The sequence below is a fragment of the Gymnodraco acuticeps genome, unplaced genomic scaffold (assembly GCF_902827175.1).
Source record: "Gymnodraco acuticeps unplaced genomic scaffold, fGymAcu1.1, whole genome shotgun sequence".
Lineage (NCBI taxonomy): Eukaryota > Metazoa > Chordata > Actinopteri > Perciformes > Bathydraconidae > Gymnodraco > Gymnodraco acuticeps.
Genome location: NW_022991201.1, coordinates 292,781 through 307,979, shown reverse-complemented (window position 1 = coordinate 307,979; position 15,199 = coordinate 292,781). Strand labels below are relative to the sequence as shown.

Sequence of the window (15,199 nt, the reverse complement as noted above, 5' to 3'; positions counted from 1 at the left end):
GGCTAAGCACCCGCCAACCGGCATCCAGAGCTGTTTAAAGAATGTAAAGACAGACAGGTTAGCGAATGTGATAGATAACATAATTACATCATGCTCAAGCCATGCCCTCAAATCTAAGTCAAACAAGTGTAATTTATTTTGTGACAAACGAGGCAATTACTGGCAATGATAACTGTCTAATATGGCTATCTTTTTAGCTAACTTACCAATGTGGCGAACATCTGCAATGTACATTTTGTCAATAATTTTTTATATTACTGTTTATATTACATGTTAATAAAGTATAAAGTTAACTATCAAAGAAATCACATAAACTCAAATATAAAGAAGAGACCATGTTGTAAGAAAACACTGATTTTATTGATCATGAAAATAATAAAAGAAAAGTATCGAAAAAGAATCGCAATTCTTGATTTGGTATCGAAACCAAAATGTTGGTATCGTGACAACACTACTGCCAATCTAAGCTCAATCCTAAAAATAGCTGTGACTGCATTTGTTCCTGGAATGCTGATTGTAACCTTTCCAAAAGAAAGCCAGATGTTAGTGCTCTTTTTTTTATTCAGTGGGTGAAGGGATTTACAAACTAAATGTAAACTACATGTTTGCTTTGTTGCTTTTGTTAATGCAACATCCAGAAAACTGTTTTTGATTACTACACTTTTACATTACATTGCATTTAGCTGACGCTTTTATCCAAAGCGACTTACAATAAGTGTGTTCGTCCAACAAAATACAACTTGAAGAAAACAGAATCATATAAGAACATCAGGCTTCATAGAGCAAAAACATTTCAAGTGCTACTCAACTGGCTTTAGATAAGCCAGTCCTTTATTAGTATAAAAGTGCTTCGTTAATAGTTCTATCGCTCGAAGTGGAGTCGAAAGAGATGAGTTTTCAGTTTGCGCCGGAAGATGTGCAAGCTATCTGCCGTCCTGATGTCAATGGGGAGCTCATTCCACCATCCTGGAGCCTTCACAGATTAAAAACTTTTTTCTATTTGTTTAGGTATGTAGGTGAGAACTATTCCAATGCCCAGGAGGCCATGGAGGAAGCAATGCGCACGTTCTACAGCCAAGGCTCCACCCACCATCCTCTGTCTAGACCTGTGATTGGTCAGCTGGCAGCCGTCAGAGGGGAGGATGGAGAGGACTTGGCAAGAGCTCAAGTCATCGAGATTCTGACCCTTAACAAGGTCAAGGTAAGTCATTTAGTTATAGTTGTATACGTATGCAGTAGGGGTGTAACGGTATACGTATTTTTACCGAAAATATTCGGTGCGGGCCCTTCGGTTCGGTACACGTGTGTACCGAAGTGTACGAACGAATAGAACGTTAAATGTAAAAAATTGAGAACGTGAACAACTTTTTGGAAGTAATCTCAGGTGCTGCGTCGCAGCATTCAGAGTAATTTGCTCACATTGGGTTCAACGCGTCATAGAGCGAGCAAGTCATTTAATTGGACGAGAGGCATACTATGAGAGCTGGTCAGAGGGATGCGTTCAAATGTAGTCAGTAATTTGAGGAAATGGCGAACGCAGATAAAGTTGAGCTCGAAAATCCTCCAGCATCATTGAAGTCTCCGGTTTGGGAACATTTTGGTTTCGCAGTTACGTACAAGGATGACGGACAAAGACAGGTGGACCGAACCAAAGCTGTTTGTCGGCATTGTTCAACTAAAATTGGTTACGCGGCTGGCAATACATCAAACTTGCACACTCATTTGAAAAGGCATCACCCGAACGTGAATATCACCGGTACCAAAAGAAAAATTACTGAAGTGCAAACCCAACTCCCACTAGCATTTAAGCCTCCACCACTCACAACAAGTTCAGACCGAGCCAAAGCTATTACAAACGCCAAATATCCTTATGTTGCCATGTTAGCAAAGCGCTACCTGGCTGTATCTGCTGCCACTGTCCCTAGCGAGAGGGTTTTCTCCACATCAGGAGACATTGTTAGTGCCAGCAGATCTGCCCTTTCAGCAAGCAATGTGGACAAGTACATCTTTCTTTAAACAACATGAAAATACAATGACAAGCAAGTCCTAATGTCAAGCTGGCTGCTTAGGTACAGTAGTACAGTTCAAATACAGATTATTTCAGTTCATCGAAATGCTGCACCTCAATGTTTATTTTATTATATTTTGTATTTATTCGAGTGAATACATTATTCACAGTTTAATAATAATAAAAAAATCCCCCCAAAAATATTTTATGTTTTGTGATCATTTTTTCTGCTGTACCGAACCGTGACCTAAAAACCGAGGTACGAACCGAAATGTTTGTGAACCGTTACACCCCTAGTATGCAGCCATCTAGAATATTCCCTCTGATGATCGTTTTGTCTGTTTGCCAGGTGTACTATGTGGACCATGGCTTCTATGTGGAAACCAGCGGGACTAATCTGCTGGATCTGCACCAGGACTTCCTCTCTCTGCCCTTCCAGGCTTTCAATGTTAGACTCGCAGGTACATAAAGGATAAGTACTTTATATTACTTTAGGAACCCTTTGTTGTGCTAATGATGAAGATAAAAGCACCCATGTCACAACTGAAGGAAAACATATTTATTTTTGTTCAATGGCCCCTCCTTTATTTTGCCTTGCTCAAAGGTCTCGAGGCATTTGGCTCCCACGCACTGGTGGTGTTATCTGTGGAGAAGTTGGTAGTCGGAAAAATTCTGCTGATGGAGACGTTGGAGCCATGTCAAGAGAATGAGACGCCTGTGGCCGTTCTGTACGACACGTCTCAGGATGATGACATCAACATGAACTCTGCCTGCCGGAAGGCTCTCCAGGACGACACCATGAAAAACCCTCTGACTGTAAGGGGGGTGCTGCAAACTACACGTATTGTGTGAATGCATAAGAGTATTGAGATCCCATCTCTTAGAATAGCAGGCTTGACCAAACCTTTGCATTTGAAAAGCCAATTTAACTGCAGCAAAGGGGGGCTTCTCACATTTATTAATATCTCGTGACATTACACCTCAGCTCAACCAGTGTGTGGTGCTGTTGTCTTCTTCTCATCATTTTTGACTTGTGTTTGTTATTCACTAAAATAAGTCTTATTCAGTTGGAATGAAAACCAAGAGTTGGTGAATCATGATCTTTGGGTCCTCAGTGTCATTAATCCTCTGTATATTATCTAACATCATTTTTTCATTTGCCTGTAGGTAAAGGCTACCTATCAGGATGTGTGTGTCACAAGTGTGTGTGCAGATGGTATCATCTACTGCCAGCTGCCCTCCAGAGGAACCGCACGACTCAACAAGTTAATGGAGGAAACGGAGACCTTCTTCTTCTCCCAGGTTATCAAGACTGTTGTTTGCCTCAGCGTTTGTTAGGATTGAATCATTTGCAGTGATAGTATAAAGAAAATCATGATTAGATATTCAATTCCTCTCAGGTAAAGGTCTTTATGTCTTTGTTATTGTTTCTACCAGATGACGTCTGATTTCTTGGTGTCCAGACCCTTCAGTGGCAAGTTCTGCCTAGCCCGTCACAAAGGAATGTGGTCCAGAGTGGAGGTAAGAAGAGAATTTAAATCATCATTTCTTGAAAAGCTTGATATGAAAAAGCTTAAAATATGTTGGATATTTAAAGTATAGTGAAAATCATATTGTTTGAGGTCATTATTTTGCACCTACTTGCTTGTTGTCTTGTTCTCAGATCACCAACATTTTTGGCAACAGAGTGATTGAGATCCTCTTCATCGACCTGGGTGTCCAGGCTACTATAGAGGTCACTGATCTCAGAGAGATCCCCTCTCTTTTCCTGGAAAACTTCATCATCATCCCACCACTGGTCAGTAGTTTTTGTGTTGTGATCACCTTAATCTTCAACCAATCACATGGCTGGAGAAGCATCCCTTAATTTGCACATTGATTTAAATCTTATTTAACATGGCCTAGTTGAATACGCGATTCTGATTGGTCAATTCGGACATTTCAGAGGTTAATATTACAGTAGTACAGACCGCTGTTAAGCACTTTAATGACTGTTGCTAAGGAGGATCGAGAGAGAAAAGGAAAGAGGTTTAAAGACGGAGCGCTGGACGTCTGATAAATCGACAGAAGCTGACAGACGGGAAGTAAATACTAACAGGAACACGGTATGGTCTCTGTAGTGTTTAGGGACTTGTTAGTGGACAGGCACAGAAAAGATCAGAGCTGCCTTCATTTTAAATTAAGTTGTTGTCAGAGTTCCAGCCGTTGGTGCGCCGTGGAGCAGAGTTTTGTTTCCTTAGCAGAAGCAATACGATAATTTTCCAGTCAATAAAATCATTTCAATTAATATTGGGATTCAAGTCGTGTTTAGTATGTGGCCGTGTAAAAAGCGGGAAAATGTGCAGCAAGGCGGTCGTTATTGGAAAAATAACACCAGCGTCGGGTTCCGTGATCTCCCTGAAGGGAAGACCGCTGCACATTATCGGCTGCGGGTTTTTTTCTTCACGAAACTGTGTCTCAGGGCTTCTTAATATTTAAAAAAAAACCTATTAATGTGTCATACTCACTTAACCTGTTCAGCCCCGAGCCTGTTTTCCAGGTCTCAGGCTCGAAAATGACATTTCCAGAACAAATGACCATAACTACACTTCTAAAAGGGGAATCATCTTTTTTCTCAAAGCAATGATAAACCTGTGAGTTGGATGTAGAAAAGTCAAAATCAATATAGATGTTTTTTATTTTAAAGAAAATTCAGATTGAACATTGAGCTGAGTTTCTTCCCGTTTAATGAGTGACACATTCATAGTTTATTAAATGTTAAGAAGCCCTGAGACACAGTTGAGTGAAAAAACACGGAACTGCTTAACAGGTTAAGGGCTGAATCTGGAATTTGTGGACAAAGAAGTTGAATTGCTGTTTTGTTGAACATGTCATGTCATTGTCACAGTTAACAAACAGTTAAAATCTGTCTGATAAAGTTGTTTGTGAAATGTTGACGTTTTTTTTGTCCATCTCTTCAGGCTCTGAAATGTCGCCTGGCTGACCTCACAGTCCCAGAGGGAGACTGGAGCCCAGAGGCCGTCCGGTTTGTGAAGGAGGCTGTCCTGGGCTCTGATGACTGTAAAATTAAGGTAATGTCCTTTTTTTAGGGCAAATGCAGCCCTTCCAACTATTACAAAAGTGTCCCTAATGATTGAATGCCTGAGTGTATGTTTATTATAAAGGCTTGACTGCATGGAGCACAATAACAGTGTAGCAGGAGTTGTTTTAATCTATCTCCAAATATTCAAAAATATAAACGCTGCAAATCAAGTTTACAAGTAAAGCCCTATTGAAGAACAGTGCAAAAACAACCACTATCATCTCAAGGTCTCTCTAACAATGTGTGCCTTTTTTGTTTTTTACTCCCTTTGTTCCCTCGTCACAGATCCACAAATTAGACCAGCACAAAGGGGACTGTCTGATCTACATGTACCTCTTCATTGGGGCTGACAGTCAGGAGCTGGACAAGAGCATCAACCATCAGCTGGCCAAGTCACAGCTGTGGCAGCAGCTCACAACACAGAACAACAACACCAACAACAACACAATCACCAACAACACAATCACCAACAACACAATCACCAACAACACAATCACCAACAACAATGGCGGAGTGGATTCAGGTAACACTGCACGACGGCAAACGCCAAGTCCCGCCAACTGTCAGCATTTGTTGCATGAACATGTCTGGTCAAATGTTGGGCCTTCTTGTTCTCCAAAATGTCCTTCTATATGAATGAATGTAATACAGATTGAAATCACACTGACAATGAGGTTAAAGTGCTAACTTGGCTTTAATGTGATGGTTTTGAATGTACCTGTGTTTTATCAAATGTCCAGGTCTGAGTGCTTTAGTGGAGAAGTTGACTCCCGGCCCGGCCCCTTACCCCATCGCCAAGACTTCAAGCCAAGCTGTTCTCGGGGCAGGGGCAGGTCTTCCAGATACGACCTCCAAAGCTGGGATGCAGCCCCTTCCCCTGCCTCCTTCACTGGACTTCCCCCAGGTATGTGGACACAGACTCACTTTCTGTAGGGGCTCACTTATCATGCAAGGGAAGTGTATGTAAATGATGTCATTGCTTGTTTTTTGGGCTTTAATCAATAGGTATAAGAACTAGGTATTTGAATGGAAACACATTGTTCTTATTCACATTTGTCTGCATCACACAGATGTTCCGATCACTTAAAAAAAAAAACGATCAAGAGCCAAACTCCTTAACGCCACAGTCACCACACTCCAAACTGACAATACATGTGTTGTGCTTGTAGACATTCACATTTCTGTTGTATATGATATAAGAAGTTTAAAAAACAACTTGCAGCTTATGGTCATACAAGCATTAACCACCATTCCAATATACTTTACACGTATTTTTACTGTAGAATAACTTAACCGACAGAAATAGAAAATACATGAATAAAAGCTTTGTGATAATATGTCACACCCTGTCTTCTTTCAGCCTGGTCAGAATATGGATGTGTTTGTGCCAGTGGCCTGCCACCCCGGTTACTTTGTGCTGCAGCAATGGCAGGACCTGCATAAGCTGGTGGTGTTGATGGGGGAGATGGTTCTTTATTATAACCAGTCGTCCAAGATCGACTCCTCTGCCCCAAATATCGAGAAAGGAGGGATCTACGCAACCAAAATAGACAAGAAGTAAGTGATTGTAATTGAGATGTAAATTGTCTCATGGTTACATCTTTCTGTACACTCAAAATGATGATAGGTCAAGAATGTCATTAGCTGCTTAACAGAAGATAATCTTAATAGATTTCAGAGGACTTCAGGATATGGAGGTCATATTAATAGCAGTCTTGTGGTATGTGAGGATGAATACATTCACTGGAAACCAATTATAGTGAATGGTTATAGTTATACACTTTTGATATGGTGCAAAATGCTTGACAAAGAATCGTTTTTATGCAAATGCATTTTAAAAATTCAATGTATAGTTGTCAGGTTGTCTTTATACTGCTGTAATTCTTCTTTGATTCACCTCCTTGTACTTGGCCACTTGGTCATCTGTCTGCTTTCCATGTGGCTGCCCTCATGAGGCTGGTGCTGCTTGCAAACTGACATCAGGACAGTGGAAAGAAAGTTACTTTCTAACTCTCTAATAGCGCCCTCTTCTGTTAAACCAAATATAAAGGCCTTTATTTGCCAAGGAGAGATATTGGAACAAGTTAAATAACCATATCAAATCCTTACAGTCTCAAAACAGCATTGAGGCATTTGTTGTTTAATCCCTACTGGTGATGTCATGCCCTTCTTAAAGTGTAACTGCTGATCTTCAACCTGCTTCTCACCCCAGCAGTGCTTTATGAGGGAGAAAGGCAGATGAACTGCCATAGTCAATATGTGTTTGTTTTTTTATAACTTCCCATTCATGTAATGAAACACACATTTCACTTAGTTGATGGTCTGCTTTTGAAATAAAGATTACAAAATAATCAACCTCGTATAACGATCATTTTGACCCTGCCAGGTGTGATGACTACAAGAAAGTTCTACTGATATCTGCCCTTGTGCTGGTTGTGTGTGTCGCACAAAAAATCTGCCATCTATTTTGTAACGTCATGAGGAAGACTTTTTTTACAACATGTTGGTTGATGGCTTAACTGTTGCCTGCCTCCACCTAGTTGGCATCGCGTGCAGGTGAAGGGGATTCTGGCCAACGGCTTGGTTTCTGTCTTCGAGTTGGACTACGGAAAACATGAGCTGGTCCGCAGCACTTTCCTCCGGCCTCTGATCGAGGAATTCAGACAGCTGCCCTTCCAGGCTATCACTGCACAACTGGCAGGTGAGTCCCATCATAAGGCTCTCCTACAAATATGTCTTTTTTGTCTTTGATTCTGTAAAGAGATGCGTTTGGATTACTCGATTTCTGCTCTGCAGGTGCGACGCAGCACCAGTGGTCAGAGGAGGCCTCCATGTTGTTCAGGAACCACGTGGAGGACCGAGCGCTGGTCGCCCAGGTGGAGAGTGTGTGCGAGGTCAAAGGTGAGCTCTGGGAGTGCAGGTTGTCGGTTTACCTGGTGGACACTACAACTGAGGAGAGGGACCTGTGGATTCACAGCCTCATGGCCGACATCGGCGGAGAGCTGTCTTCGGCTGCCTAGGACTTCTTATCATGCACCATGGTAAACAATTGTATCTTTGAAAGCCAAAAAGTTGCTTTCTCGGCCCTCGGTTTGATTTCAGCGTTCTGGATTGATCTCCTAATCAAAGACTTTGAATAAGCACGTTTGAATATTTCTGTATTATTGTTAAGGGCCATGTCAACGTGAGACAGGAGGGGATTTTTTGAGTTACCTGTATGTTGCATGTTTTGTCTTTGTACTACTAAATTCCACCACTGATTTGTTCTTGTTTGCTGTGCTTAATGCATTCTGCTGTGTGGTTTACTTTGCTTGCTTCATTTTGTTAATATGTTTTTACATTAATCAATATTAAATGACTTGACAGCCTTTATCTACATTTTAGTTTGAACCTCTCAGGAACAGCTTGATTATAGTGTGACTTGGCTGAGAATAAGTTGTAATGTTTTACTGTTTCAACATTAAAGTTGTTGGTTAGCACACACACAGCTGCTCCACTCTCAGGGCCTTCACACACTAACATCATCCAACATGACTGTGGAGGTGATGGAGACGCCTTCTGCTGGTGGAGAAATTCTAAGACTGCAGTCACAGTACTGAATCCTGATTGGATGACCGCAGATCCTGGTTAAAATGACAGAAGCTTTACAATTATCTATATTATTCATATGTTTTAGTCCTTACTTCCAGGGAATACGTTTTGGGTAATAAAAAAAAAACATAAGATTTTCCTTTTTTTTAACCAAATCTTAGAAAAGCAGAGTGTCTAAAGATGATTTGAGTATTAAAGCTTTAGAATTAAAAAGATCTTGACAAAACAATTGAGCAGATGCTTGATGGCTTGAAGATAGCATGCAGTTGAACATTTCTGCTGTGGTTCAAAATCTGATTTGTTTATTTCCAAATCATAAAAAATGGCAATCTGTTGTCTCAATTCTTTTACATTTATTAACTTAAAAATAATATTTTCACAACTTAATTATATGTATTACACAATACATGTATTAATTGATTACAACTCAATTAAAGAGTTTAATAACGATACAAAACGTCCCTTTTTGATGTCTTTTATATATAAATGTGTCCCCGGTGTGTAAGGAGAATCACAAAGTTTCAGAAAATACAACCCTCTCATTTCCTCCTTACCCACATCTCTAAAAACGCGGGTACAACGGAGTTGATCCAGATTTGCTGCGGACTTGACGTTAAATTCGAAATGTGTGCTGGCTTTACATTGAACTCCTGGCAACGTCCCAACCTATCGTCCCCATAAACAGGCTGGATGCCAATTGTAGTGTGCTAAGATTAGCCAGATACAGGGTTCCTACGGTCATTGAAAACCTGGAAAAGTCATGGAAATTCAAAATGCTAATTCCAGGCCCTGAAAAAGTTATGGAAAACAATATTTTTCCCAACGTTTTGGAAAAGTCATGGAAATGTAACTAAAGTTGCATCAAATATAATTTATATTTTATCTAATCGCGGAAATAGTAATACTATAATGATGATAAATACTGTATCGTATAGTAATGAAACGTAAAATGGCATTTAACTGACGAGGTATTTTGCTGGTGAGAGATTTTAGTTGCTTTGTTTTGTTTTAGATAGGCACAACCAGAGTTCCCGTTAGAATATTTTTTCGCCGGTCAACATGTCCGTTAAAGTTTACATCTTCCGGACAAAATGAGAAATGTGCCGGTCAAAGGTCTTTGTTATTTATTGAGCTTTAAAACAAATTTATATGATTCAATATTAAACTAATTATAGTAGATTAACTACATTATTCAAAAGTGAACAGTAATTTACAATAACACGGGAATAATAAACGGAGCGCTCTCTCCTGACAGCCCGTCAGTATCATGCAGCTCGCGGATCAGTAATGAGTGACCCAACAGTCAAACTAAACATATCTATAACTAGTTACGGTAGTTTGAGAGGTCATTAAAATAGCTACGTGTGATATTCTAACCTGAAGTGTGTGTTTTGTCCGCTCACCGCTGATCATGCAGAGCTGCGTGTCGACTCGTCAGCAGCAGCTGATCTCTCTCTCCCGTCAGATTAGACTTCACTCGCGTTTATGTCCATATCGATCAGATCTAGCTAGTTCTAGCTAATGATAGGACTACCTGCTTATTAAAAGACACCTAAACAATAAGTGTCGCTATGCAACTGGGTGAGGCCACAAAGTATAGCGCAGCATTATGCATTTGTTTACATGCCCACCGGAACCCCGAGGCATTACCAACAGATCAACGCACAATCAACCCATACAGGACATCTCTTTCTCCACATTAAGTGTTGGACATTATAATTGACTATTCTTGTCTGTCACATAAATGGTGCAAATTGCGCAACTGATGTGGTATTGCGCTAAGAGGAAATTATTTTGAACGGACACTGACCGGAGAGATTTAGATTTGCCAGTCTTCAGCATATTTTACCGGTCGTAGTCCGGTAATTACCGGCTAACGGGAACTCTGGGCACAACATGTTTCATATGCAGACCTTATTCTCCTGTTCCATGTTAAAATAAACCATTTTCAGTGGTACCGATGAGAGAGCAATTTGGTCGTGAAAAGTTAGGTAAAGGTCATGGAGAAGTCATTGAAAATCATTGGTGAAAAAGTGTATGAACCCTGCAGATGGAAGACTATTTTAGTTAATTTAATATATTTTCATGTTGTGACCTATTTACTCAAAGTAGAAAATCAAAATATTCATTTGAAATGGAAGCACTAAAGTACAATAAATAGTAATACAATACTGCATGTTGATTTGTCTTCACATGATCACGTGATATGGAAGCAATATAGAAATCCAAGAGGTTTTGTGAAAAACAGCAATTTTCTTAAAATATTCTGAGAAGAAGCTCTAAAATCCAAGAACACAAATTGTTTTATCGTCAAAGTAATACTATTGGGATGAACTGGTCCAGATGACATGTAAACTATTGGGAAAAAACTGAAGCAATCTCTTTTTTGTCAAACCAATTCTGCAACGATAACAAACTGTCTCGAGTTGTTCAAACTTACATTAAGGAGCAGGCTTGTACATATTTCACGTTATAGTTTTTTGACTGATGGAGAAATGTGTCCGATAATGGACACAGTTCCACTCGATGACATCACTGGAGTGACAGGGCAGCCGTGTTGGGGGGAGGAAGGGGAGGAGGAGGATCTCTCCACATAAGTTTACTTTGCCCTTTACGGGAGACGAGTTGCTGCCTCTGTAAACCCGCCGAGAGACGAGCACTGACGGGGGAGGAAACTGTGAGCACGCTGAGAAATCTGCTGCATTCGGGATTATCTGGACGCTTTCTGCTGGTTTTGAGTTTTCTGCGGATTCCCGGTTTTTGCGCGTGCTGCAGAGCGGACCGCGCGGCGCGACTCCAGGCGGCTCTGAAGGAAACCATATCTGGTCAAAGTATTCGTTGCTGTCACCCAGCGGGACTGTCCGGCTATAAATAGCGCTGGAGGAGGTACGGAAATAAATGCAAAAATGATACTGCAGCCTGTAAAACAGTCAAATGAGTGAAGTTCACAATATCTTGGTTAAAATAATGTGCAGGAGAACACCTAAAGAAAGCTGGGAGTAATCCGGTTCCTCCATGTCTTTGAGTATAAAGGGGGCTCCTCCAGAAACACTGAATAGTTTTTCTTAATTTCACTGCTAGTATTTTCCTACATGTTGGAGGATATTTTATTGACTGTTGTAGGCTCCACTCTAAAGCCCTGCACAGATGAGGTCTTTAATGCAGTCCTTATCACATACAGGAGCTACTTGATACAAATAAATCAGTAAAATGTTCTGTTATGGCAAATTTGACCCCAGTGATACAATTGGTTAGTGTGTAATAGTGATTGTACATATATATTCTCAATATAGCTTGCGGTATCTCTTAACGTCTGTAAAAACTTTAGTAAAAGTCACTGCAACAACAACAACATACTTTTGAGCAAAAGCTTGAGCTAAATTGGTTCATTTTCCAAGGTTTTTGATGATTTAAAAAAAATGCACCATTTATAATCAGGATTACAGTTCTACTCTTGTGAGATGGAACAGTTGCCGGCTGACATGTTGGATGTCAGTTCCTCTGTGACCTAAATGCATCACTGTAGAGTAAATTGAACCCTGTAACCTTTGTTGCTTAGTACATTTTGGTTTTCCACGTACTTTTCTTGAGTATAGCCATGCATACTCTTGTGGTTCACTGACGAGACAAAACTCAATCTTTAGTCGCCTCACTTTAAGTTGTGAGCTCGCTGTTGCGGAGCATTTCATCAGCATCTTCTTTTTTAACATCTCTTGGATATGTATTGTATCGCACTAGCTATCTTGAAACGAAACTCTGATCAGTGACACACATTACTTTTTGACCTTTGCAGAAGGCACCAAATAGCGGTCCTCAGGCCCCTTGTTATACTCTTTATGATATAGGCCTACGACTGGTCCCCAAAGTGGAGACTAACGACACAGCACACATAACCATGGGTTTAGTTTCCTCCACACTCGCTCGGTGGATTTCACATACTGTAATAATATCAATCAATGATGAGAATTTGAAAAAGAAACCTTCTGTGGTCTACTAATCTATTTTGGTAAGCATCTATCTATGCATTTCACTTGTACTCACAACTATGTAAGTGGACACCCTTGTTACTGTCACAGCAGAAAACACACACACACACACACCACACACACACACACACACACACACACACACACACACACACACACACACACACACACACACACACACACACACACACACACACACACACACTCTCTCTCTCTCTCTCTCTACTGTAGCTTATCACAGCCACAGGCAGGGGAAAGCTGACCAGTTGCCTCTCAGCTGTTTTATGCTGGACGATTTCAGAGACCATTCTAACAACTGCAATTCTGCGAAAAAAGTTTACACATCATGTTGAAACAACACTTGAATTCATAAACAACAGAAGATTGATAGCATGAAGCATGATGTCTTATACATGATTTATCCCTCTAGGAATGTTGTTAGTAGCGGGTTAGTATTCCCAGGTTGACCAGATTAGGACATTTATTCCTCATTAGTATCATTGTTTATGACTAGTATCTGTCATTGGAACCTCTTTTATATGGATGAAACTGAAAATTGTTTTCATTATCGATTAATCTGCAAATAATTGTATGTTAATCGATTATTTGTTTAGTTTAGACAAATGTGCATCGTAGTTTTTCATGAAAATAGTGGTAACTGGACTCAAACATGAAAGCAATATATCTTTGACCTCTCAAACTGAAGAAGTTATAAGTGGAATACTCACACGACACTTACTGTACTACATGTGATTGTTTATCTGACAATGGGAGCTGTTTGAAGACATTAAGCAGGAAGTTGTCCGCTGAATCATCTAAATATCCACTGCAGTGCCCTCAACTCTGTTTTATGTGCAGATTTATTGGCTGAACAAATCTTTGGCCGCTCTAAGAGCATGTGAGTTTTCCAGAGATGTGTTTTACAACTGAAAAGCTTGGAGCGGGGTTTACAGTTAAAATCAAACTGAAATATATACAAATACAATTTCTGGTAGAGCAGGCACGCAGAGCATTTTGTTGCAGGAAAGCTGACTTTTGCAAATCAGGTTTAAAACATATTTAATCTACATCAATTTAAAAGTTTCACACACATCAAACTTGATGAATGGTTCTGCTGCTATTCTTGGAGACTTGAGGACTGGACAAGTTTAGAGGTCAGGGTTCAAGTAAAGTGTTTATAACTTTACAGGGTACATTCTAACTCAGGTCAAATTTAATTGTCTTTCCTCTCTACCCACTGAATGTCCTCCAATGAAGCAGAAGCTTGTAATAACGTTATAAATACAAGCACGGGTCTGTTTGACATCATCACAGCAGGTCGCCCTCTTCCAGCAGACTTGCAGTGTTATTTGGAGTAGAGCCCAGTTCTTCATTTTTGGTTTTGGAAACTTGTCGTGTTGTGGAGCTTAGAGAAAGCAGAACAAAAAAACAGCACGCTTGACTCCTGTTAGGAGGTTAGTCAAAACACACTTGCTGTCATGCTTAAGATCAAAAAGGAATATCTTCCCTTCTTGAATGGAAGTTCTTTGCACTTTGCTTGAGTTTTTAGGCTCCATCACAACCCTTTTTCTTCATTTGAGATCATTCTCATCCTTTGATGCAGGCTCAGTGTATTTATTATTAGTGTTGTCATGTGGACATCTATCAGCAGCAGCTCACAAAGCATTTTGAACCCTGACCCATAGTTAAGGAATAGTGGCTTAGAGAAAGTATGTATGCTGAGCACTTGGTGCTGTTACCCACAAATGTTCTGCTGCTGCTCATCTATCATCAGTTATCTGGACTGCAATGTAGACAATGAGAGAGAAAGAAAACAGATCTTCCATCTGTCCATATTGTCGGCAGAGTAGGAGAGACAAATAAATAAACTTTTCGGGATAAGATATTTAGTGTATCCTGGGTTGACTTTTTCATTTTTCTGCAGCGAACTTTGAGAAAAAACAGCACTTCCTGCACTGATTCATGGCGGAGGGATCAGTGACAGGATATCATTCTGGGAGGACATAGAGCATCTGCGTGCTTATAGAGATTTGGAGTCTTAGAATCTCATAAAAGGGAGTGGGACATGCTTTAGCTGCTGCAACAAGTCACACTGCCTCTCTCGTAGGGCTGTGCGATTATGGCAAAAATCATAATCACGATTATTTGGGTCAATAATTGATATCACGATTATTTTGACGATTATTCATTGACCATTTATTGAACTTTAAAACAAATAATATTTTACCAATAAACAAGACCAAATATGTTGGAGCGCACTTCCAAAACCATACTAAACATATATTATTAATATGATAAATACAAATAAATTAGACCAAAATAAATTAAATCAAACATGTTGCAGTGCACTGTCACAACCTACTGAAAACTCCTTAACATATAGCCAACATTTTGGTAAAACATATTCAACATATTCCACTCAGTTAAACGTTGAAGGCTGGCCAACCGTCATGGTCCAGAAGTAACAGGAAATAAATGTTGAACTACAATTTAAGACCAAATAAAAATGTTTAGGCCACCATGGCAAATGCT

At 40.1% G+C, this 15,199-nt stretch overlaps 2 protein-coding genes across 9 annotated transcripts in view; both read left to right on the top strand.

Annotated features, from left to right (window-relative positions):
- The window catches only part of tdrd7a (tudor domain containing 7 a), a 30,708-nt gene extending 21,895 nt beyond the window's left edge, over positions 1-8,813 (top strand). For 2 of the 3 annotated variants that reach the window (XM_034238557.1, XM_034238556.1), the window contains exons 11-22: positions 1,009-1,201; positions 2,358-2,469; positions 2,613-2,824; positions 3,176-3,310; positions 3,446-3,529; positions 3,672-3,806; positions 4,969-5,079; positions 5,376-5,613; positions 5,831-5,994; positions 6,451-6,647; positions 7,631-7,791; positions 7,887-8,813. In XM_034238557.1, coding sequence (XP_034094448.1) covers positions 1,009-1,201; positions 2,358-2,469; positions 2,613-2,824; positions 3,176-3,310; positions 3,446-3,529; positions 3,672-3,806; positions 4,969-5,079; positions 5,376-5,613; positions 5,831-5,994; positions 6,451-6,647; positions 7,631-7,791; positions 7,887-8,110 — 1,966 coding nt within the window. In that variant the 3' untranslated portion in view covers positions 8,111-8,813. The remainder of the gene's footprint in view (positions 1-1,008; positions 1,202-2,357; positions 2,470-2,612; positions 2,825-3,175; positions 3,311-3,445; positions 3,530-3,671; positions 3,807-4,968; positions 5,080-5,375; positions 5,614-5,830; positions 5,995-6,450; positions 6,648-7,630; positions 7,792-7,886) is intronic. The other variant, XM_034238558.1, reaches the window with a different exon arrangement.
- A 2,477-nt stretch (positions 8,814-11,290) lies between these two features.
- The window catches only part of tmod1 (tropomodulin 1), a 32,792-nt gene continuing 28,883 nt past the window's right edge, over positions 11,291-15,199 (top strand). For all 6 annotated transcript variants that reach the window (XM_034238567.1, XM_034238566.1, XM_034238565.1 and 3 more), the window contains exon 1: positions 11,291-11,567. The gene's annotated coding sequence lies outside the window, so the exon portion shown is untranslated. The remainder of the gene's footprint in view (positions 11,568-15,199) is intronic.